The 23,638-nt window shown below is 46.6% G+C and overlaps 2 protein-coding genes across 3 annotated transcripts in view; one reads left to right on the top strand and one right to left on the bottom strand.

Moving 5' to 3' along the window:
- Positions 1-23,638, top strand: part of cyfip1 (cytoplasmic FMR1 interacting protein 1) — a 58,719-nt gene that overhangs the window by 31,802 nt on the left and 3,279 nt on the right. For both annotated transcript variants that reach the window (XM_080506126.1, XM_080506127.1), the window contains 16 exons: positions 1,534-1,681; positions 2,285-2,438; positions 2,532-2,688; positions 4,631-4,727; positions 5,078-5,154; positions 6,798-6,906; positions 6,983-7,102; positions 7,197-7,396; positions 10,950-11,037; positions 14,578-14,721; positions 15,592-15,682; positions 15,833-15,963; positions 16,082-16,154; positions 18,918-19,012; positions 19,941-20,179; positions 20,869-21,016. In XM_080506126.1, coding sequence (XP_080362252.1) covers positions 1,534-1,681; positions 2,285-2,438; positions 2,532-2,688; positions 4,631-4,727; positions 5,078-5,154; positions 6,798-6,906; positions 6,983-7,102; positions 7,197-7,396; positions 10,950-11,037; positions 14,578-14,721; positions 15,592-15,682; positions 15,833-15,963; positions 16,082-16,154; positions 18,918-19,012; positions 19,941-20,179; positions 20,869-21,016 — 2,071 coding nt within the window. The remainder of the gene's footprint in view (positions 1-1,533; positions 1,682-2,284; positions 2,439-2,531; positions 2,689-4,630; positions 4,728-5,077; positions 5,155-6,797; positions 6,907-6,982; positions 7,103-7,196; positions 7,397-10,949; positions 11,038-14,577; positions 14,722-15,591; positions 15,683-15,832; positions 15,964-16,081; positions 16,155-18,917; positions 19,013-19,940; positions 20,180-20,868; positions 21,017-23,638) is intronic.
- On the bottom strand, positions 11,444-12,557 carry fndc9 (fibronectin type III domain containing 9; the record flags this gene model as incomplete). The annotated part of the gene is made up of 2 exons (XM_080505936.1): positions 12,483-12,557; positions 11,444-12,064 (listed from the first exon to the last, which is right to left on the bottom strand). Exon 2 carries the CDS (start codon positions 12,056-12,058, stop codon positions 11,444-11,446), a length of 615 nt encoding a protein of 204 aa, XP_080362062.1. The 5' UTR covers positions 12,059-12,064; positions 12,483-12,557.

Here is a 23,638-nt window from a genome sequence, read left to right as displayed (position 1 = left end):
TACGTGAGGAGATTCTGTAGGAAAGGAACCTTATTACCTTTCTTGGGTCACCCAGGGGTCACAGGTGACAGTGTTGGTATTCATACTCGAACTGCGCTGGGATGGGAACATTCAGTGCTTTAAGCACCGCCTCTGGCGGTCGGCAGGGAGGAAATAGAAACGTAGTTACATTTGTAATTTTTGTTTTATGATTCACACTTTACCTCAATCTTTCCTTGTCATCCCTCCAGTGTCCATTTTTCTGAAACAAGCTGTTTAAGCTGCAGTGTATTTAACATTACTCCTTCTAAAAACCCTATTGATTAGTCACTGCCTGTAAATATATCTCATCTCGGATTTATTTGTAATACCAAAGCAGCAGTGCTACTTTATTGAGAGGTCGAAAAATACCGTTTATTTTCACTTTATGCAGAATTTCTGTACATACTTCCTTTATCTTTATTTTTTTTTTTATCTTTTCTTATTAGTGTTTTCATTTTCTGTTTTTAGAGCAAAAGAAAAATGTGTCTAAACAGATGGTGTGAAAAGTGAGCAGGTCGTTCAACAAAAATAAACAGAGTCTCAATATTGAATCAATTGAGGCCAATCTGCTTCTACATCCGAACTAATGTCCGTGGTTGTCGGTTGTCCCTCCCCACCCGTTACAAACTTAATACAAGACACAACGAGATATTAAAAATGAATAAACAGGAGAACTAAGACATAAGTAAGATAAAATGTGAAAGAGAACAACGGAAGGAGACGTATGGAAACAGACAGGACTCTTTAGTTTCTAGTGAATAGGAATGTTGGGCAGGTGTTTCACAAAGGGCTGCCAGGTGTTGTTGAACACAGAAGTGGAGTTTGAGTGAGAATCGTATCTTGTCCAGTTGAATGTGGGTGAGGCAGTAGTTGTGTGAAGGAGGGAGAGTGAACACGATAAGGCATCGGGCCAGTAGCGTTAAGACTGTGACGCAGCGCTTCGTCACAGGTAGAGCAGCTGTTGGAACTGGAGGAGACCCAAACAGTGCATGCAGGGTTTAGGGAGGCGTTCATCTAAAGCAGGGAGGTTTGGACGGGACCGGAACATGTTTCTGCTTGGCAGGCAACTGTTTACATCTGTTACAACATCACTGCTCAGGAGAGCCTTGTAGAGATTGTAATTTGACACCAGATCTTCCTGCTAGCTGTGCTATGCCTGGACAGGGAAGGAAAAAAAGAACCCATGAAGGTTGGGTCGCTCCCATTTAAATGCTCCCTTTCTTTTCACCGGTCAGTTTCTCCTATTTTTATTTCTATATTGGAATATTTTATTATTAGAAAAATGTTTTTTTTATTTAATTTTTTCGCATTTGTATCATTTCTGTTGTGAGCATTTTATGTCTGTATGTTGATATCTTGTTCATGTGACTCCAGTAAAGTCCTGCTTTTATTGTGCTTCTAATGTCCGAAGCAAAATGATCACATTGCTTTGTTTGTTCTCGTACGTTCTCCCACTCAGAAGTGATTTAATGTGATTGTTATGTCAGCTGTTGACCTGTGTTCTCCCTGCAGCGTCCTGCAGGCCATCAGGAAGACGGTGTGTGACTGGGAGGCGGGACGCGAGCCCCACAACGACCCTGCTCTCCGTGGAGAGAAAGATCCCAAGGGGGGTTTTGACATCAAGGTTCCCCGTCGTGCCGTAGGACCGTCCAGCACACAGGTGAAACATCCTCACCGCTGCTCACCCCAGCTTGCTTTTCCCTTTCCTCTCGTGCCGTTGAGGTCTGCTCATCAGTCCGGCCTCAATCCGGCCTATCACATGACAGTGTGTCCGCTGAGTGACAGATTTGACCTCACCTTTGCGTAATGTCACCTCGCTGTTGGGATGAACAAGATAATGTGCAACTCGCAGATCTGCCGTTCATCATAAACTAACCTATTGTCTTTAGCGCTTCACTTCTGGTGCAGTTTTAATCAAAGTTTCTCCTCGTAGCACGTGTGTGGTGCTCTCATTACATCCACGCAAGCTCTTCTATGCTGAAAAGCAATAACGTGTGTGCGATGGCATACATACTGCCAGTGTGTCGTTGAATAGGCACAAGATCAATACAGAGCTGGTGATTTTTTCAGGTGCATTGCTGCAAAGCTTGTTAGAACAACCTCGGTGCTCACTCAGCAGAATTAAGCTGAAAGGTTTTCAGTTGTCGAAGATGATGAACGTGTAGAGTGAAGCAACGCTGGTCTTCCACTTGAAGGATAGATAGTGAGTTTTCTTTCCAGCTCTTAAAAATTAATTTCACCTTGGTTGTTTTTGTCCATACAGCTGTACATGGTCAGGACCATGTTGGAGTCTCTTGTTGCTGACAAAAGTGGCTCTAAGAAAACCCTGCGCAGCAGCCTGGAGGGCCCCACCATCCTCGACATAGAGAAGTTCCACCGCGAGTCCTTCTTTTACACACACCTGCTCAATTTCAGTGGTAACCTTCAGTCAGCAGTTGGACTCTTGTTCATGAGGTCATATTCATGTGCAACAGCAGCTTTGTTGACCACGCGCCTCCTGAACTCCTCAGAGACCCTGCAGCAGTGCTGTGACCTTTCCCAGCTCTGGTTCAGAGAGTTCTTCCTGGAGCTCACCATGGGACGCAGAATCCAGTTCCCCATCGAGATGTCCATGCCCTGGATCCTCACTGACCACATCCTGGAGACCAAGGAGGCGTCGATGATGGAGTGAGTCATGTCTTTGTATTGGCAAATATCTACTGCCCAGTACTCAGCTACTCATTTGGACCTGAAGCAGCTTTGGCTTTGTCTCATTATGAGAGTTAGAAACATTGATTTGGGGCTGGAAGATAAATAATTGTGTGTTTTCTCAATTGTTTTTCAGTCTAGTGATCTAAACACAACCCTGGCATCCATCTCCAATGAGAAATGCACTGAAGTTGCTCCAAGTCATTTACCGTATTTTCTGCCCTATAGGGCGCACCGGGTTATAAGGCACACCTACATTGATTGACATAATTTACAACTTCATTCATATATAAGGCGCACCGCCCTATAAGGCGCATGGAATAGACCAGTGGTCAGCAACATTTATAGCTCAAAGCCATTAAGTTACATTTTCCACTGATTCTAACACCCAGAGAGGTGCACACGCTTTATTTTGATAGTCCTACCTGCAGCCTATGCCAGGAGGACACTACACACAAAACCTTCTTCACTGCTGGTTGACAACTTACAACTACCGGTAATAAACTAAACTACATGAACTAAGCAACAAAAACACAACACAACACAATTATTACCGACACCACAAACCAAATAGAACCCCCAATAATTGCATTTAAAACACCACAAACAGCTGCAATGAATTATGGGAGTTTCTATCGGCTGCACTGAGGAGCTCAGGTTGAATTTGACAAATTCATGTTTTGTGTTGTTGGAGGTTATTGTGGGTTGTTGTTGGGCTTGGTGTTGTGTTGATTGTGTTTATGTGTTTTTGTTCCCCAGTTTAGGGAGTCATTATTTCATCTAGTTTATTTTGGTTTGTTAGAATGTTGGTGTGCAACCATGAGTGATTAAGGTGTTGTGTGGAGTCTCGTCCGCACTGAAGATCCGGTTGCAAAGTTAGAGTTGTCAAAATAAAAGCTTTTTAGTTGTTCAGCTGTCAAATAGCAGCCTGGAGTAGAACAATCGTCCATATATAAGGCGCACCGGGCTATAAGGCGCACTGGCAGCTTTTAAGAAAATTTGAGGTATTTAGGTGCGCCTAATAGGGCGGAAAATACGGTAATTGGGCTTTCCTCTGGACAGAGAATTAATTTAGCCGCTTCTTGAATATGTGATTCTGCATACTGAGTGATGTGTGTTTCAGTTTGTGTTCAACATGGTTACTGGATGTGTGTTGAGATTTGTGCATTCCTGTGATGCTTCTGCTGTGCACATACAAATGTGTGTATGTGCACAAAATCCACATATCAAACAAACAAATGTCTGCTCATCTAAATGAACATCATAGTGCATACGTAAAAACACTACTCACGCAGGCAGAAGCCATTATATGAATATGCTTTTTATGGGCTAATCTAATAGTTGATATACTTCACAGAAAGAGAGTGGCACGACAAGCCACAGTTTTCCTCTACTTTGCTTTCACTTTGTGAATAAAGGACCTGGGTAAAATCCCCCAAATTAGGATTAGTTGTGACTGTTTTCATGTCTGGTTTAAATCTTTGCAGCAGGATTATGTTGATATGAGGCAGGTTTGACACGGCCATTAGGCACATCAACTGCCATGAGCCACAAGTGCAGTAACTTTTCAACTCTTACACAAAATGTACTGAGACATTAACAAACTCTACTATTGACATGAGTCAAATCCTGTTTTTCCAGAGGTTTCTACGGTGCGTTGACAGTCCGAGACACGTGAACACCTGGCTCTATGCGAGGCACTTTCAAAGAGAAGCTCTGCAAAAATTGAGCATCTTAACTGAGATTAATTTTATTGATGATGCTTCAAATGATATTTCATTAAAGAATGTAAATACATGACATGAGCTTGTACCTGCAAAATGAAGGTCTCCACCAGCATTGCATGTGCATAGCTTGTAGGGACTCTGATCCAATAGAAGGCACTTTAGAAAAGGTTTCATTGTTGTTCCATCTTCTGCAGGTACGTGCTGTATCCCCTGGATTTATACAACGACAGCGCGCACTACGCCCTCACCAAGTTCAAGAAGCAGTTCCTCTACGATGAGATAGAAGCCGAGGTAATCAATTCCATTTGCTCCATGTCAATTAGTTGCATTGTTTGCATGTTGAGAGGAAGTGTGTGTGTGTGGGGGGGGGGGGGGGGGGGGTAATGCCTGGAAGTGTCTGAAACAGCTGTAGAACTTTTTGACTTATTGTTTCTGTCAAGATGCCAAAATCAGCAATACTGTCTGTGTTGATGAATCCATCAGTCATTTTATTTGAATGTCATATGTTGTCACGGGGGATGCTCCCTGCAATCACAGAAGGTCAAAACTGTAATGAAAGCTTGCATCCTCTTTAAGGAGATGAATCATCGCAGATGGATTTTTGTCATGCATGTTAATTTGAGCCTCTGTTGTTATTGCAGGTCAACTTGTGCTTCGATCAATTTGTCTACAAACTGGCTGACCAGATTTTTGGCTACTACAAGATCCTAGCTGGAAGGTACTAATGCCCACATGCCACTTTTGAAAAGTGTGGCCCAGTGGGCTGCATGGGAAGAGGACAGTACAGGCCTCCTGGGCACAGAGCAGAGCTGCAAAGTGGCAGAAGCTCCAAAATCATACAGACAAATCAAATGACTACATAGTGATACGAAATCACTACAAAGAGATCCACATAAGGCAAATATGGCTATATAAACAGGCAGAACAACAAGAAAGGAGAGATTTGCAGAACCATATTCAACAAGGAAACATAGAAATATTGCAAAGTACTTTAAAGGGTTACAAAGGTGAGCAGAGAAAAGGGAACAGGGTAGGAAACACACATGCAAAATATCCACAGAGTGACTTTTAACTAAATTAAAAAAGGGATGCAAATAACTCCAGAACCCAAAATGACATAACGATGCAAGAATAATAACAAAGACAGAAATTCACTTCATTGTAATGCAAGTTGGAAAAGGAGACATGTCATTTCCCCCAGGAGACATAAAATAACCACAGGTACAAAAACCAGCTGAGTTTATCTGGGTGGCAGAAGACAGGCACACATCTCCAACCAAGATTTTTATTTAAAAAAAAGTTGTTGGCCTGAAAACAGTGATTATTCATCACTTTAAAAAATGTACACGTGGATCATGTAATGAAAAATACATCGTTGTCTTTTTGTATTTAAGCCTGAAGTCACGGTTCAAATCGCTTCGTGAATTTATTATTATTAACTCGTCAATAATTGGGAGAAATCGTCAGGATTGAATCAACATTACCGTATTTTCCGCACTATAAGGCACCGGATTATAAGGCGCACCTACATTGATTGACATAATTTACAACTTTGTTCATATATAAGGCGCACCGCATTATAAGGCGCATGGAATAGACCAGTGGTCAGTAACCTTTATAGCTCAAAGCCATTAGGTTACATTTTCCACTGATTCTAACACCCAGAGAGGTGCACGCACTTTATTTTGATAGTCCTAGCTGCACTACACACAAAACCTTCTTCACTGCTGGTTGACAACTTACAACTACCGCTAATAAACTAAACTACATGAACTAAGCAACAAAAACACAACACAACACAATTATTACCGACACCACAAACCAAATATAACCCCCAATAATTGCATTTAAAACACCACAAACAGCTGCAATGAATTATGGGAGTTTCTATCGGCTGCACTGAGGAGCTCAGGATGTCCCATCATGCCTTGCAGCGACAAATTCATGTTTTGTGTTGTTGGAGGTTATTGTGGGTTGTTGTTGGGCTTGGTGTTGTGTTGATTGTGTTTATGTGTTTTTGTTCCCCAGTTTAGGGAGTCATTATTTCATCTAGTTTATTTTGGTTTGTTAGAATGTTTGTGTGCAACCATGAGTGATGAATGTGTTGTGTGGAGTGTCGTCCGCTCTGAAGATCCGGTTGAGAAGTTAGAGTTGTCAAAATAAAAGCTTCTGGTTGTTCAGCTGTCAAATAGCAGTCTCGAGTAGAACAATCGTCCATATATAAGGCGCACTGGCAGCTTTTGAGAAAATTGAAGGTATTTAGGTGCCTTATAGTGCGGAAAATACGGTAACAGTAACTCTCTCTGACCTGACAAAGGTTTGAAAAACAGCAAACTGATTCGTCTTCTCTGCCAAACTCAGCCTTCTGCTGGACAAACGTTTGCGAGCCGACTGTAAGAACCTGGGCGACAATATTCCCTGGCCCGCCTCCAACCGCTACGAGACTCTGCTGAAGCAGCGCCATGTGCAGGTACGTGTTCCACCCCCCCGGGCCTTGCTCTCCGAGGACTGTCCTTCATGTTGCTCACCAGGCGTGACCTCCACAGCTGCTGGGCCGCTCCATCGACCTGAACCGACTCATCACTCAGAGGGTCTCAGCGGCTCTGTACAAATCTCTGGAGCTGGCCATCAACCGCTTTGAGAGCGAGGACCTCACTTCAATCATGGTGTGTCCCTCGCCCGTCCAGCCTGCAGGACGTCTGCTGCTGAAAGACAAGTGCATCAGTGTGTGAAGCCTTTCTCTGTCTTGCTGTTGAACAGGAGCTGGAAGGTCTTCTGGAGATCAACCGCCTGACACACAAGCTCCTCAGTAAGTTCTTGACCCTGGACAGCCTGGACGCCATGTTCCGCGAGGCCAACCACAACGTGTCTGCCCCGTACGGCCGCATCACGCTGCACGTCTTCTGGGAGCTCAACTACGACTTCTTGCCCAACTACTGCTACAACGGCTCAACTAACAGGTGTGTTGCTTTGCTGAGGCAGGCAGCATTGAGCTGACGTCAGCTGTTTTCCTGACATTAGAGAAAATAGAGAGGAAATATCCACTGAGACTCGCTGGTGAAGGAACTCAGGACAACATCATGTAATGATGCATAATAAAACTGCTGTAACACTTGATTATGACACACAGAGGTAACATCTGCTTTTGACCCCCCCAGTATGAGTCCGATTAATACAACTGGCCACTTTAAATACTAATGAATTTGGAATATTTTGATCGTTTTTAACATTTTAATTTAAGCAGTAAACAGAAAGGATTGTTTACTGGTTGCTCTGGTTGTTGAAAGGCATCATTGGTCCAACTGTAGTTTTGGAAGCTTTGGCAGTTGCTGAGTTCAGAGAAGCTGCCAAGAAGACTTCCTGTCCTTGGTGGTGTTTAGTTTATCATCACTGCACAGCAGTAGCAAGCTTCTTTGAGCCATCACAGTTCCAATCCTGCTGAGCAGGGTTATTATTATTGTTATTATCTTCTGGGATGACGGAAACCTCAACAACCAGCATGTAAAGTGTCTGAATCCTTCCAGTAGAAAATGGTGAAAAACAGCCTGGTTATCATTGAGCCCACGTTTTATTAACTGTTTGGTATATTATGTGTATAACAAACAAAATCTTACCCAGACAATTCACCCTTTTTAAAGGAGCCAAATCTTTAGGGAACAGGCATTTGTAGGATGAGCAGCACAGCTGAGTGTCTTAATGACGCTCAGCTGTTTGATTAGTGATCAGACCAGAAACAGACGTGTGGCGGATTTCTTCTTGGAACAAAGTCGTGAAACAGAAGAGCTTCTGTCAGGAATATTTATTGAAGCTTCAACAGACATCACAAGTCGGTCTGGGCGTGTGCCCTGTCCAACGCCCGAGCTAGCACTTGAAGGGACACAGATTGGTGTGTGTGAGTGTCCTGGCTACACCAGGACGGAGGGCGAGGATACTGGCTACACCATGACGGAGGGCGAGGATACTGGCTACACCAGGACGGAGGGCGAGGATACTGGCTCCACCAGGACGGAGGGCGAGGATACTGGCTCCACCAGGACGGAGGGCGAGGATACTGGCTACACCAGGACGGAGGGCGAGGATACTGGCTACACCAGGACGGAGGGCGAGGATACTGGCTCCACCAGGACGGAGGGCGAGGATACTGGCTACACCAGGACGGAGGGCGAGGATACTGGCTACACCAGGACGGAGGGCGAGGATACTGGCTACACCAGGACGGAGGGCGAGGATACTGGCTACACCAGGACGGAGGGCGAGTGTCCTGGCTACACCAGGACGGAGGGCGAGGATACTGGCTACACCATGACGGAGGGCGAGGATACTGGCTACACCAGGACGGAGGGCGAGGATACTGGCTACACCATGACGGAGGGCGAGGATACTGGCTACACCAGGACGGAGGGCGAGGATACTGGCTACACCAGGACGGAGGGCGAGGATACTGGCTACACCAGGACGGAGGGCGAAGATACTGGCTACACCAGGACGGAGGGCGAAGATACTGGCTACACCATGACGGAGGGCGAGGATACTGGCTACACCATGACGGAGGGCGAGGATACTGGCTACACCAGGACGGAGGGCGAGGATACTGGCTACACCAGGACGGAGGGCGAGGATACTGGCTACACCAGGACGGAGGGCGAGGATACTGGCTACACCAGGACGGAGGGCGAGGATACTGGCTACACCAGGACGGAGGGCGAGGATACTGGCTACACCAGGACGGAGGGCGAGGATACTGGCTACACCAGGACGGAGGGCGAGGATACTGGCTACACCATGACGGAGGGCGAGGATACTGGCTACACCATGACGGAGGGCGAGGATACTGGCTACACCATGACGGAGGGCGAAGATACTGGCTACACCATGACGGAGGGCGAGGATACTGGCTACACCATGACGGAGGGCGAGGATACTGGCTACACCATGACGGAGGGCGAAGATACTGGCTACACCATGACGGAGGGCGAGGATACTGGCTACACCATGACGGAGGGCGAGGATACTGGCTACACTAGGACGGAGGGCGAGGATACTGGCTACACCAGGACGGAGGGCGAGGATACTGGCTACACCAGGACGGAGGGCGAGGATACTGGCTACACCAGGACGGAGGGCGAGGATACTGGCTACACCAGGACGGAGAGGGTGAAGACACAGGGAGACGGAGGGCGAGGATACTGGCTACACCAGGACGGAGGGCGAGTGTCCTGGCTACACCAGGACGGAGGGCGAGGATACTGGCTACACCATGACGGAGGGCGAGGATACTGGCTACACCAGGACGGAGGGCGAGGATACTGACTACACCAGGACGGAGAGGGTGAAGACACAGGAGTGAGAGCCCACATGTGGTTCCCACGCCTGGAGGTCTCTCTCACCGTCCTGATGCTGCTGCATGAAGCAAAGGAAAACATGTCCACTGAATTCGTAAATAAGATTATAAGGCCAGAGTCACACAGACAAAAACAAAAGCATTTTAGTAGGACACACAGAAGAACAGAATTCTTCAATAGCACATAATAATTTTTTCCACAATACATTCTATATAAAACATTTGATTTATCATCTACAAGCACACATCTTAACGTCGTATCAAACTATAAACAGCTAGACAAGATTTTACTCAGAAGCTGTACTCATTATCAACTGCACATTTTAAACAGACACTAAATTCACAATTTAAGTTGGTTTAATAAACGAGTCACACTGTCGTCTGGAGGAACAGAGTAACTGATTCAGGTCTTGACTGGTTGCACTGGGGTGGTTGAAACGGTTTCATTTCTCCATCTCATCTCGTACATCTAACATCTGACCTATCGTTATGAACGTTGACTCAAGAGCATCTGAAATCCAGTTTGTCCAGTTCAGTAGACTCTTTCTTCTTCTATACTCTAGTGTTTTGGTCATGGAGCACTTGCCTTCTTGTTTATGAAATTTTTTCAGTTATTATAATTAGGTTAATCAATTAATTATTATTTTTTGCATAGCTTCTATTTCTACACTTGTTTTCCATCGTGAATCAAATATGTGTGGCTTCCTGTCCTCCCATCAGCTCTACTTGTTCTGTCTGTGTCCTGATTGTGGTGAAGTCAAAGTTTCCTGTGTGGATGATGTGTGATGTGTGTGGATGATGTGTGATCTGTGTGGATGATGTGTGATGTGTGTGGGTGATGTGTGATCTGTGTGGGTGATGTGTGTGGATGATGTGTGATGTGTGTGGATGATGTGTGATGTGTGTGGATGATGTGTGATGTGTGTGGATGATGTGTGATGTGTGTGGATGATGTGTGATGTGTGTGGATGATGTGTGATGTGTGTGGATGATGTGTGATGTGTGTGGATGATGTGTGATCTGTGTGGATGATGTGTGATCTGTGTGGATGATGTGTGATCTGTGTGGATGATGTGTGATCTGTGTGGAGGATGTGTGATGTGTGTGGATGATGTGTGATGTGTGTGGATGATGTGTGATGTGTGTGGATGATGTGTGATCTGTGCCTGCAGGTTTGTTCGCACCGTCCTGCCGTTCTCTCAGGAGTTCCAGAGGGACAAACCCCCCAATGCTCAGCCTCAGTATCTGTATGGCTCAAAGGTCAGTACATTTCATTATCACTCCCAGAGAAAGCAGCTCTTCAACCTCACTCTCTGCAGAGAGGAGTCTGTTTTTGCGGAATTACCACTTGACCTGACTTGACCTGACTGGGCATGTGCGATGAACACTTATTACCAAAATGTGTCTGTTTCATAGGAAGGTGGAGGATTTATATGAACACAAACATCAAAAAGCCCTTCTGGAGTTTCTTGTTCTGAACATTCATATTTAATGGAACAGTTTATATGGATCAAAAACATTTGTTGTTGAAAGCTAAAGTGCAGGAATCTTTTTTTTTTCTTAATGTCTTCTCTTTAATACAAATAGGATTTTGTCAGTGGATAAAAATACTTGGTGACTATTTGGTTGCATGGAACAATGCTGCGATGACCTTAATCCAGTTGATTCATGCTGGCTCGTTGCCAGACAGCTTAGCGAGTGTCCTCAGTTCATGGTCTTGGGTAATTACGTGTCCGGCGGGCTGTGCTGGACGGAGCGCTGCCTGGAGGATGGCACCGTGCTTGGCGCTGTCCTCACTCGCTCTGGGGGCGTAGAGACGTCCGGCTTCGGGCAGGTCCTGCCGGGCGGAGTTGGCCTGGCCGGGAAGTGTGCAGACGGTGTGAAGACATCCCCACAACAGGATGCCGGCGATGACCAGGAGCAGAATGCAGCACGTCAGCCAGACGCCCATGGCGAGTTCCCAGCCGGCGCGGTCGTGAGCCTCGCCGCTGTCGCTCAGTGTGCTGAACACCTGGCACTGCTCTCGCACCGGGTTGGCGGCCTGACACGTCACGCACAGGAAGTAGGCGGTGTGCGGGGCGAGGTTGGCCAGGTGTGTGCTGGTCTGGCTGACGGGGATGCGTTCCTCGTGCATGAAGTTCTTGCGCTTGTAGCCCAGAAACAGAGTGTTCCAGTTGGGGTCGTACATGACGCTGTAGAAGGAGTCGAGGCAGCTGGGGGACGAGGGCCAGCTCACCCGGGCTGAGGTGGAGGAGATGTTGTACACTGCAATGGCCATCATGAGGACCTGTGGAGGAAAGCAGGCAGTGAGCCAGTGTGAAACTCGGGGTGGTGGTCACAGGTCAAAGGTCACAGTTGCTTTATTATCCTCAAAGAAGCGTTGGGTTCAAAGTGACCAGATAAGGGATTGACATCACCAGGCGGGGACTCTGGGTTTGGCTTCTTGATTGACAGTTTTTAAAAGAGAAAAGCAACTCAGACAGGTGATTTACTTTTTCTTTTTCCACGTTGCATTTCGAAAGCAAAGACTAAAACAGCTGGAGACCAAAAATGTAGAAAGGCGAGATGAAACATTTAAGACTTAAGATGGAAAAAGGTGGAGACCAGAACACTGAACACTGAAGCCTGGTGATGAAATTAGTTCATGAAACTTGAGATCGAATACAAAAATATGTCAGAAATTCACAAAAAAATAGTTTACTCACAGAACAAAGAGATTGCAGCTGATTTGAGTTTTCCTCTGCCCCCAAAAGAAAACGATCACAAATCTCCTCTTTGTGTCTCCAATGCGTCCTTAATTCTCTCACTGTAAAACTCGGTTTATGTGAATTGCCTCGACCTCCTCGCTCTCTGCAAAGCATGAGAAATGGGTGGGGGCATTATGAGAGGATAATAAGCATTGTATGAGGGATTATCTGGGACAAAGTGGAGTGGTGAGAGGGAGCCCAGCGTATGTGCAGATGCTGAGTAAATGACATAATGCAGGAGGATTTTCCACTCATCACCTGTTACATGACCGCCTGTCGCCTCCAGCTGTTGAGACGCAGGTTCAAGGCCTGGACTGGGATTGAAGAGCTACTTATTCAAAATCCTGCACCACATGGAAGAGGAGATACATAGCAGACAATATAATCTGTGGTGAATTTTTTTTTCTTTCTTTCTTTTTTAATACTTTCCATAGTTCCAAGTTACTAATAGTGTAAAGGAAATTATGTTTTGACTTTGTCTTCTTTCCTTAACACCGATGCAGAGGTGTGGTCGTCAGGTGGGGGATATTTTGGCCCGAACAAAAAATGTCATTTAAAATGTTCTTTGAACTTCTTGTTGTGTTGGCTGCAACCTGCATCAACTAAAACTGTTGTCTGTCCAACAAGAAAGGCCTCTTGTTGGAATATTGATGGAAATGTATAGCAGCAATACTTACTGGTAGTGGAGTGTGGCACCTGGGGGGTGTGCAGTCAGGAGAGCTTCAGGCAGAGGATCCACTGCTACTGCTCATCGCTGACATCACCGTCTCTTCCATCAGGAGCTCTGACGCCGGCTGCTGCAACCTCAGCTCTCAGACAGGAGTGACGCTGGAGCAAAGAGGCACCGGCAGCTCAGAGGGAGGGAGGGAGGGAGGGAGGGAGGGAGGGAGAGAGAGAGAATCTGTAGTCTGCTGTTTGTTTTATTTCTGTTTCCACATGTTTTCTTTCATGGCTGGATTAAACGTCTGTCCCGTACTGTTCTTCACTCTGATGGTTGTTGTGAGGGTCGGTGACGTGGTTCACCACTTTGTACAGTGACTTCCACTGCAGCGGGTCTTTGGTGAGCATTAGTTGTTCCCTCCATCTGTCCAGTCATTGGCTCAGCTGTGTCCCGCAACAACTGATGGACGGATTAGCGTATCATTTACTGGAACGATTGGCTCCCAGAGAAATGTTCTAGTGCGGCGCCTCACGTTCCAATGAAGCACTCCGACAAACATCAACATGGAAGAGAAAGATCATTGTGAAGTGGCACTGCTGCTGCCGCCATTAAATACTTGCTTGTTAAATGAGCGGCAGCCTTTAAAACGATGTATAAAGACATACTGCAGTGAGTTCCCCCGTGAAGAACATCTTGACACCATTATGACACACTTGAGGTGAGACCGTCATAAGATCAGATTCTGTGCAGTAGTTATATACAACTTTAAGTATTGACGTTCCTCTGAAGCGTATTATGTTTGGTCAGCACTTCTTCCAGTGTGTCACCTGAGAGCCGCCTGATCACACGGCTGCAGACGTTTGCTGATGAGCTGTGCTCAGTTCACCAAGGACACATGAAAAACAGAAGCAAAGCAGTTGCATTTCCTCTCTTTGCCACAGAACACCAAGTCCCGTGTGTTTTTATAGCAGCAAGTCTTATCGCAAGAGTGCTTGAACCTGACGAAGCAGTCCAACACACAAATATAGGATTGATAGTACTTCTTTTATTTATGCTTTTTTAATATCTCATGCAATTTAATTTTCAGTTTTAGAATCTGTGGTTTGGATGTTTCACACAGCAAAGAAGTGATTAAGAGATAGCTATAATTGCTTACTAGAATTTAGATTAAATTGTGTTTTGCATTAAACTGGCCATAGTACCATGTATTCTGTTATTGTGCTTTCACTATTAAGACCTTTGGTTTTCAACCAACTTTCAAAATCACTACGTATTGAGTAGTTAATTTCTCGAGAGGTGTCTCCATCTCCTGGCCGCAATATCACCTTATCATTACTGGTCTGCAGCAGATTAAAAATAAACTGTCTGTCCCCTGTCTTTCTCTGCATGCAGACCTTGAACCTGGCGTACAGCAGCACATTTGGCTCCTACAGGAATTTCCTGGGCCCCCCACACATCAAAGTCATGTGCCGGCTGTTGGGCTACCAAGGCATCGCCGTGGTGATGGAGGAGCTGCTGAAGGTCGTCAAGAGCCTGGTGAGTCTGGGAGGAGCTGGACGCTCTGCAAGAGGCTGGTGAGTCTGGGGGGAGCTGGACGCTCTGCAAGAGGCTGGTGAGTCTGGGAGGAGCTGGACGCTCTGCAAGAGCCTGGTGAGTCTGGGGGGAGCTGGACGCTCTGCAAGAGCCTGGTGAGTCTGGGAGGAGCTGGACGCTCTGCAAGAGGCTGGTGAGTCTGGGAGGAGCTGGACGCTCTGCAAGAGGCTGGTGAGTCTGGGGGGAGCTGGACGCTCTGCAAGAGCCTGGTGAGTCTGGGAGGAGCTGGACGCTCTGCAAGAGGCTGGTGAGTCTGGGAGGAGCTGGACGCTCTGCAAGAGGCTGGGTCACCAGCATCTCCAGAGGTGGCAAAAGTACTCCGATTCTTTACTTGAGTAAAAGTGAAATACTTATGTAAAACAAACCACTTGAGTAAAAGTAAAAAGTACTGATCCAAATATCTACTCAAGTAAAAGTAAAAAGTACAGGCTCTAAAATGTACTCAAAAGTACTTTTAAAAGTAAAAAGTATTTCTATTGCACGATTCTATATAGTGTATATATTAAAATATATACGCTATATATATGAAGTAACAAGCCTATTTGGGAAATGTAAGGAGTAGAAAGTACCGATATTTATGTTGAAATGTAATGGAGTAAAAGTAAAAATTCATTAGAGAAATAAATACTTCTAAAAGTGCAAGTACCTGAAATCTACTTAAGTACAGTAACGGAGTACTTGTACTTGGTTACTTGCCACCTCTGCAGTCAAGGGGAGAGACGAAGTGGACCAGCTGGGACCAGAACACCAACGATAGCAAGGCGCCACTCTTCAGTTTTCTGCTGTTCCTCATCAACACTTGTCTTCCTGCAGCTTCAGGGCACCATCATGCAGTACGTGAAGACCCTGATGGAGGTGATGCCCAAGATCTGCAGGCTTCCCCGCCACGAGTATGGCTCCCCAGGTAGGGAGACCTGGGAGGGGCCCACATCATATGTGCAGCTTAGGAAGAGTTTGTTGCTTCACTGTTTGGAGGTTGAATGTTGAGTTTGTGTTTGAATGTGCGTGTCCAATGGGATGGTAGTTGAAGTGACCTCACTGTATCTGGCTTCAGGTATTCTGGAGTTCTTCCACCACCAGCTGAAGGACATTGTGGAGTATGCAGAGCTGAAGACTGTGTGCTTCCAGAACCTGCGGGAGGTTGGCAATGCCCTCCTGTTCTGCCTGCTGAGTGAACAGAGCCTGGTACAGTAGGAGCCATTAGTCCTCACAGCACCGAGAATACACACTCCGTTTTCATCTTTCAAGGTTTGGAGTGCAAAAGTTCATTGTTATATAATCAGAAGCAATTATTTCTATTTAGTCACAGGAAGAAGTCTGTGATTTGCTGCATGCTGCACCTTTCCAGAACATTCTCCCCAGAGTCCACGTCAAGGGTAAGAAGAAAAACATCACATTGTGACGAGATGGAAACCTTTTGATCATGGTCCGTGGTGTGTACTGTGTGCAGAAAACATTCTGATATAAAGCTTCAAACTCCTTTCAAACCGTATTTGTTAGTGATATTGGCCGACTCAGTAAATGTACACCGCTGTTGAAGAAGTCCTGTTGAGTTCCAAAGACTGAACAGCATGATAATAAGTAATGGATACTATTATTTATCAAGAAAATGTGATGTTCTATTTTATTGAAGGTTGTTCATTGTGCGTCAGACATCCGTCAACAGAAATCTGCACTCACTCATATGGGTGATAATACAGGGGTCTTAAAAAGTATTAAAAGTTGACAAATCAAATGTGGGAAATTAAAACCCTTAAAAGTCTTATTTGCGATTCTATCAGGTATTATATGTATATATGTCTTGTATACGCTTTGACTCGGTTGTATTCTCAGAGTTGATCACCTCGCGGCGGCGCACGAGTATGGTTGTCGTCACGTCACAGCGAATGTCCCACCGCCAAAAGAGACGAGGACAAAACAAAATGGGAAAGTGTAGATTCTCTGACTCCAGAGGCCGAATTCAGACTGGATGAAGTTCTCTGACTCCTGCTCTAGAGGCCGAATTCAGACTGGATAAAGTTCTCTGACTCCAGAGGCCGAATTCAGACTGGATGAAGTTCTCTGACTCCAGAGGCCGAATTCAGACTGGATGAAGTTCTCTGACTCCAGAGGCCGAATTCAGACTGGATGAAGTTCTCTGACTCCAGAGGCCACATTCAGACTGGATAAAGTTCTCTGACTCCAGAGGCCGAATTCAGACTGGATAAAGTTCTCTGACTCCAGAGGCCGAATTCAGACTGGATGAAGCCAGTGGAGAATACCAACCAGGAAACCTATTGCTCACTTTGTGAGAAAAGGATTAGCGTCGCGTCGATTGGCATAAATGCAGTGAAGTCCCATATGCAAGGTGCTAAACCACAAGACTGCTGTTGATAGCATCTTTCTGTGGTGCACCAGCAACACCCCCACCTGGTAACGTGATGGCTGAGCTAGCCAACACCCCCACCTGGTAACGTGATGGCTGAGCTAGCCAACACCACCACCTGGTAACGGGATGGCTGAACTAGCCAACATCACCACCTGGTAACGTGATGGCTGCGCTAGCCAACACCCCCACCTGGTAACGTGATGGCTGAACTAGCCAACACCACCACCTGGTAACGTGATGGCTGAGCTAGCCAACACCACCACCTGGTAACGGGATGACTGAGCTAGCCAACACCACCACCTGGTAACGGGATGACTGAGCTAGCCAACACGATGGGTGAGCTAGCCAACATCACCACCTGGTAACGTGATGGCTGAGCTAGCCAACATCAACACGATGGGTGAGCTAGCCAACATCACCACCTGATAATGGGATGGGTGAGCTAGCCAACAGGATGGCTGAGCTAGCCAACACGATGGGTGAGCTAGCCAACAGGATGGGTGAGCTAGCCAACATCACCACCTGGTAATGGGATGGGTGAGCTAGCCAACAGGATGGCTGAGCTAGCCAACACGATGGCTGAGCTAGCCAACATCACCACCTGGTAACGTGATGGCTGAGCTAGCCAACATCACCACCTGGTAACGTGATGGCTGAACTAGCCAACACCACACCACCTGGTAACGTGATGGCTGAGCTAGCCAACATCACCACCTGGTAACGTGATGGCTGAGCTAGCCAACATCACCACCTGGTAACGTGATGGCTGAGCTAGCCAACACCACCACCTGGTAACGTGATGGCTGAGCTAGCCAACATCACCACCTGGTAACGTGATGGCTGCGCTAGCCAACATCACCACCTGGTAACGTGATGGCTGAACTAGCCAACATCACCACCTGGTAACGTGATGGCTGAACTAGCCAACATCACCACCTGGTAACGTGATGGCTGCGCTAGCCAACATCACCACCTGGTAACGTGATGGCTGAACTAGCCAACATCACCACCTGGTAATGGGATGGGTGAGCTAGCCAACAGGATGGGTGAGCTAGCCAACACGACCTCTGCTTCATCGTCTGCTGACATTAGGGTGGCTCTTCGCGGCCCACCAACGCAGTGTGGAGGTTATCTTGTCTCAACACAGCAGCACATCACCACTCATTGAACTCAAATGAAGGTATTGTGGATCTTTTTAAGTCCATGTTTCCGGACATTGCTCAGACGTTCACCTGTGGCAAGGACAAAACTGGGTACGTCATAAGATTCTGGTGAGCACCGTACTTTAATCAGCAGCTTGTTGACGGCATCAACAAAGTGTTGATGTTTGAAGAGTCCGTCAATCAGTCAACAACAAATAAGCAGCTCGATGTCCACGTCCTCTTCAGGGAGGACGACTGCGTCCAGTCAGGGGCTCTCAATCCTTGAGACATGGAACAGCCTACCTTAGTTCTGTTCAATTGGAAACTACAACTGTTAAAGATGCGTCGCTAACAACAACTTAAGGTGGTGATGATGTCTTCATTTCTTTTGAAAGGTTTTTAATAAAGTCTTAAAACGATATTGAAATTAACCTCAGGATTCCTGCATATACCCTGGAATAAAGTGTGTGTGTGTATGTGTGTGTGTGTGTGTGTGTGTTACATTGACCATGGCTGCACTGATGTTACTATTATTTGGTGTAAAATCAGTTAATTTTCCTTTTCTTATTCCAGCAGGACACTGGACTCAGACACACATTCTAATTTAAATAATCATTGTTTTACTATAGAAGGAGAACGCTTGGATGCCAAGATGAAGCGCTTGGAGGCGAAGTACACGGCGCTGCACCTGGTTCCCCTGATCGAGCGTCTCGGCACCCCGCAGGTGAAACTCCTCCAAATCCCATCACATCATCCCGCTCAAATACTGCTGGTGCAAAAGCTCCCTCTACTGGTGCATGGTGGAACACATCAATGAGAATATCTAATGCAGAGTACAAAACATTGAGTTCGACCATATAAAACATGAACTTCATATCTCAAATGAGTGTCATCTTCTTATTCTAGTTGTTACATCAGCCTGCTATAACACAGTTCATGCATGCTGAGGGAATGTCTGAAATCATGAGAAGAATGATGATATAGGAATGGTTATGTCAGTCTGCTGTTTGAATTTCTCAGTGAATGATGCGGTGCAGTTTGTTTGTCTTGCTGTGTTTTTGAGAGATAAAGCAGCACGACACTTTGTTCAGAAAAGTGTGTTTCTCCTCCACACAGCAGAAGCAACTATTGTAAATCAGCTCGAATGTGCAGCAAATTACAGTCTTGTACAATACATATATTGTTAGCTTAGTGTGAATTGTTTCTCTCGTGTGTTCAATCAAAAGTGGAATTTATTCGAACTTGAGAGCCTTCATGTGTGGAGTTATGCATTTTCTCAGACTTTCTCACCAAACAACAAAGTCTTTAACAAATTAATTCAAACAAATAGATAACAAACAAAGGAAAATCATCCTCACCTGATGGTCAGATTACATTTTAACTTCAAAGCTTCACGAAACACTAAAATAAAACGTGTTCTTCTCATTTATATTGGTGCCTTTGAAAGCTCATTAAAAGAAAGAGATCTACTGATGTTCACTGATGTTTGGATCAATCAACCACCAATTACACTCAAAATCAAAGAGCAGGGAAAAAATGATGATTTGTACATGAAATATTTATTAAAAAGGAAAGGTGTGTGTGTGTTAATGCTGCTGCTTGAAACGGCTCCACTGTTTGACGGCACTGTGACACGGACTGTCTCCTTCCAGCAAATAGCCATCGCCCGTGAGGGCGACCTCCTGACCAAGGAGAGGCTGTGCTGCGGGCTGTCCATGTTTGAAGTCATCCTCACCCGGGTGCGAGGCTTCCTAGAAGACTCGCTCTGGCGGGGGCCGTTGCCCAGCAACGGGGTGATGCACGTGGACGAGTGTGTGGAGTTCCACCGCCTCTGGAGCGCCATGCAGTTTGTGTACTGCATCCCTGTGGGCGCCCACGAGTTCACCGTGGAGTGAGTACACTGCACCTCAGACGAGACCCCACATGTCCCCCTGTCCCCATGTCCCTCTGTCCCTCTGTCCCTCTGTCCCCCTGTCCCTCTGCCCCCTGTCCCTCTGCCCCCTGTCCCTCTGTCCCTCTGCCCCCTGTCCCTCTGCCCCCTGTCCCTCTGTCCCCCTGCCCCCTGTCCCCCTGCCCTCTGTCCCTCTGCCCCCTGTCCCTCTGTCCCCCTGTCCCATTGTCCCTCTGTCCCCCTGTCCCTCTGCCCCATGTCCCTCTGTCCCCCTGTCCCCCTGTCCCCCTGCCCCCCTGTCCCATTGTCCCCCTGTCCCTCTGTCCCTCTGCCCCCCTGTCCCATTGTCCCCCTGCCCTCTGTCCCTCTGCCCCCCTGTCCCATTGTCCCCCTGCCCTCTGTCCCTCTGCCCCCTGTCCCTCTGTCCCCCTGACCCCCTGTCCCTCTGCCCCTCTGTCCCCCTGCCCTCTGCACCCTGTCCCACTGTCCCCATGTCCCTCTGCCCCTGTCCCTCTGACCCTCTGACCCTCTGCCCCCTGTCCCTCTGTCCCCCTGCCCTCTGTCCCTCTGTCCCTCTGACCCTCTGCCCCCTGTCCCTCTGTCCCCCTGCCCTCTGTCCCTCTGTCCCCCTGCCCTCTGTCCCTCTGCCCCCTGTCCCCCTGTCCCCTGACTGGCCTGCTGCTCTGCAGGCAGTGTTTCGGAGACGGCCTCCACTGGGCTGGCTGCATGATCATCGCCCTCCTGGGCCAGCAGAGACGCTTCGACGTCCTGGACTTCAGCTACCACCTCCTCAAGGTGCAGAAGCACGACGGCAAGGACGAGGTCATCAAGAGTGTGGTGAGTCGTGGGAAGATGGCGGCTTGTCACAGCCGCCACAAACCTTTACTCCACTGGCAGTGTGAAGCTGTGGTGCACTGTAGGAATACACATGCTATCCAGTAGGGACGAGCAAGTCCACCACTGTCTTCTGTGTGTTTAACCGTCTAAATCACACGTGTTGACCTCCGGTCCTGGAGGGCTGCAGCCCTGCAGGTTCTCCACGTCTCCCTGCTTCCACACAATGAGCAGCTGGTTCTCTGGCTTGGTGCTGAAGGAGGTGAGGTGGAGAACCACCTGGAGGAGACCTGGAGAACCTGCAGAGCTTCGGCCCTCCAGGACCGGAGTTTGACACTCCTGCTCTAAATGATCTGTATCCGTGTCTGAACTGGGAGTGGGCGGGGCTCAAGTGGAACTGGGTGGGGCTTAAATCAATACATTATTTAAGTCTGAAATTGATATGATTGATCAGAAGTGGCTTTATTTATTGTTTATTTGATAACTATTTACAGAACAGCCTCAGAATTGAGATTCAATGTTTTATATATATAAAAAACTAGATACAGTATATAAAGCTTAATATGTAATATTTATATTATATTTATTTTATGAACAGCCATGTACAATAAACATTAATATAGGCTACTTTGTGTGTTCAGCTATATGTGTGTAAGTGGTGTGTTAGACTTTATTTTGTAATGACCTGGTGATTCATGTAAACATCCAGTGGTGGTAAACAGGAAATAACATGTCAGCCTTGTTCACTGTCTTCTTCTCAAAAGTTCAGTACGAGTAAAGTTTTCAACTGACTTTACACCAGCAGCCACACTGAGAGCAAGCAGACGGGGAAAAAAATAAAAATAAGAACCCGACCGTAGTGGAGGCAGTGATCGACGAGACACGAGTCGTTTTCAGCTCTGTCTTGTCTAATACACGTTATGAAACAAGTTCACCAAGTAACTTTAAATATCATACAAACTGAAATAGAGGCGAGCTGAAGGAAACCTGAAGTCCGGTTCACACGACAGGATGATTATTCCAACTTTGGCCCCGATTCTCCTTCTGACAATCTTAACCTGCTGGCCTGAAGCCTTTTGTGCCGTTTTTCACTACAATTGATTTTTCCTTTATATCTCAAATATAACATCTATAAACTTTGCCTTATTGCCATTTTGTTCAGAACAACCTCATAAATGCAGCTCTGAAGTATTGTGTTCAGTTTGGCACACTTTATTAACAGTGGATCTTAAAACACCATAAAACTACAAATTTGGTTGAGAATAACAGACGTATTGATGATAAAATTCACAGACATGGTTAACGAATCGTTTAGTTTACTTGTAAAGTAAATCTAAACTATAATTAACTAAAATGTATCAAAACAGGACTGAAAAAACAATTATATACAGATATTTACAGGGAAACAGAAGCACTGCCTCAGGCGCTTTTATAAAGCTATTTACAAAAGGTCACACATATAATGTCAGGAGAAGACAAATGATTTGTGCCACTCAAAAAAACAGATTGTGTCCAACACAACACAGAGGGACACGTCACAGGAAGGACATTTCCATGGAGTGTCTTTCCTTTTGTTGTGTTCCTGCAGGCAATGTTTACATTTGAGCCTCAGGCTGTTGTGGTGGAGTTGGAATGATGGGGACAGGATGTGGTGTGGGGGACAGCTGTCCTGGTCTGGAGGACTCCTGTCCTGGTCTGGGGGACACCTGTCCTGGTCTGGAGGACTCCTGTCCTGGTCTGGAGGACACCTACTGCATCTGTGCTGCAGCATTTTTATTGTTGTTGATGTAGATAGTTTTTACTGAATCAGTGGCACAAAACAAGAGGAAAAGGTCCTTTGGAGTGAGTGTCCTCCTGGAGTCCTGGAGTATAGAGTGAGTGTCCTCCTGGAGTCCTGGAGTATAGAGTGAGTGTCCTCCTGGAGTCCTGGAGTATAGAGTGAGTGTCCTCCTGGAGTCCTGGAGTATAGAGTGAGTGTCCTCCTGGAGTCCTGGAGTATAGAGTGAGTGTCCTCCTGGAGTCCTGGAGTATAGAGTGAGTGTCCTCCTGGAGTCCTGGAGTATAGAGTGAGTGTCCTCCTGGAGTCCTGGAGTATAGAGTGAGTGTCCTCCTGGAGTCCTGGAGTATAGAGTGAGTGTCCTCCTGGACTCCTGGAGTATAGAGTGAGTGTCCTCCTGGACTCCTGGAGTACAGAGTGAGTGTCCTCCTGGAATCCTGGAGTATAGAGTGAGCGTCCTCCTGGAGTCCTGGAGTCCTCCAGGTTGAGACCTGCTCCCCTCAGGACCAGATCAGCGAGGCTGCTGACTGCAAAGCTTCTCACACTAAAATGTTGCGGAAAAACACGGACACAGTTTTCCTCATATCTCTTATTTGTGCTATCGACATAATTTTAAAACGATCTAGTAGTTAGTCTTGTAGTTATATCTGCACTTCAACATGGATTGAACCACTGGACCAGTGACGCTGCTGCCTTTTAAAACGGTCATGTGATCAGATATTCCTGCCATGTGGTGTGTTCAGACTGGTCACGTCAGGACCGCTCTGAGGTCGGGATATTCAACATGATGGATTGTTTCGGCCAGAGTTCTCACTGTGTGGTTTCCTCCGAGGGGAAGACCCTACCAG

Source organism: Blennius ocellaris (assembly GCF_963422515.1).
Source record: "Blennius ocellaris genome assembly, chromosome: 12".
Lineage (NCBI taxonomy): Eukaryota > Metazoa > Chordata > Actinopteri > Blenniiformes > Blenniidae > Blennius > Blennius ocellaris.
The sequence above is the reverse complement of the archived record's forward strand: the minus strand, read 5'-3'. Positions and strand labels throughout refer to the sequence as shown.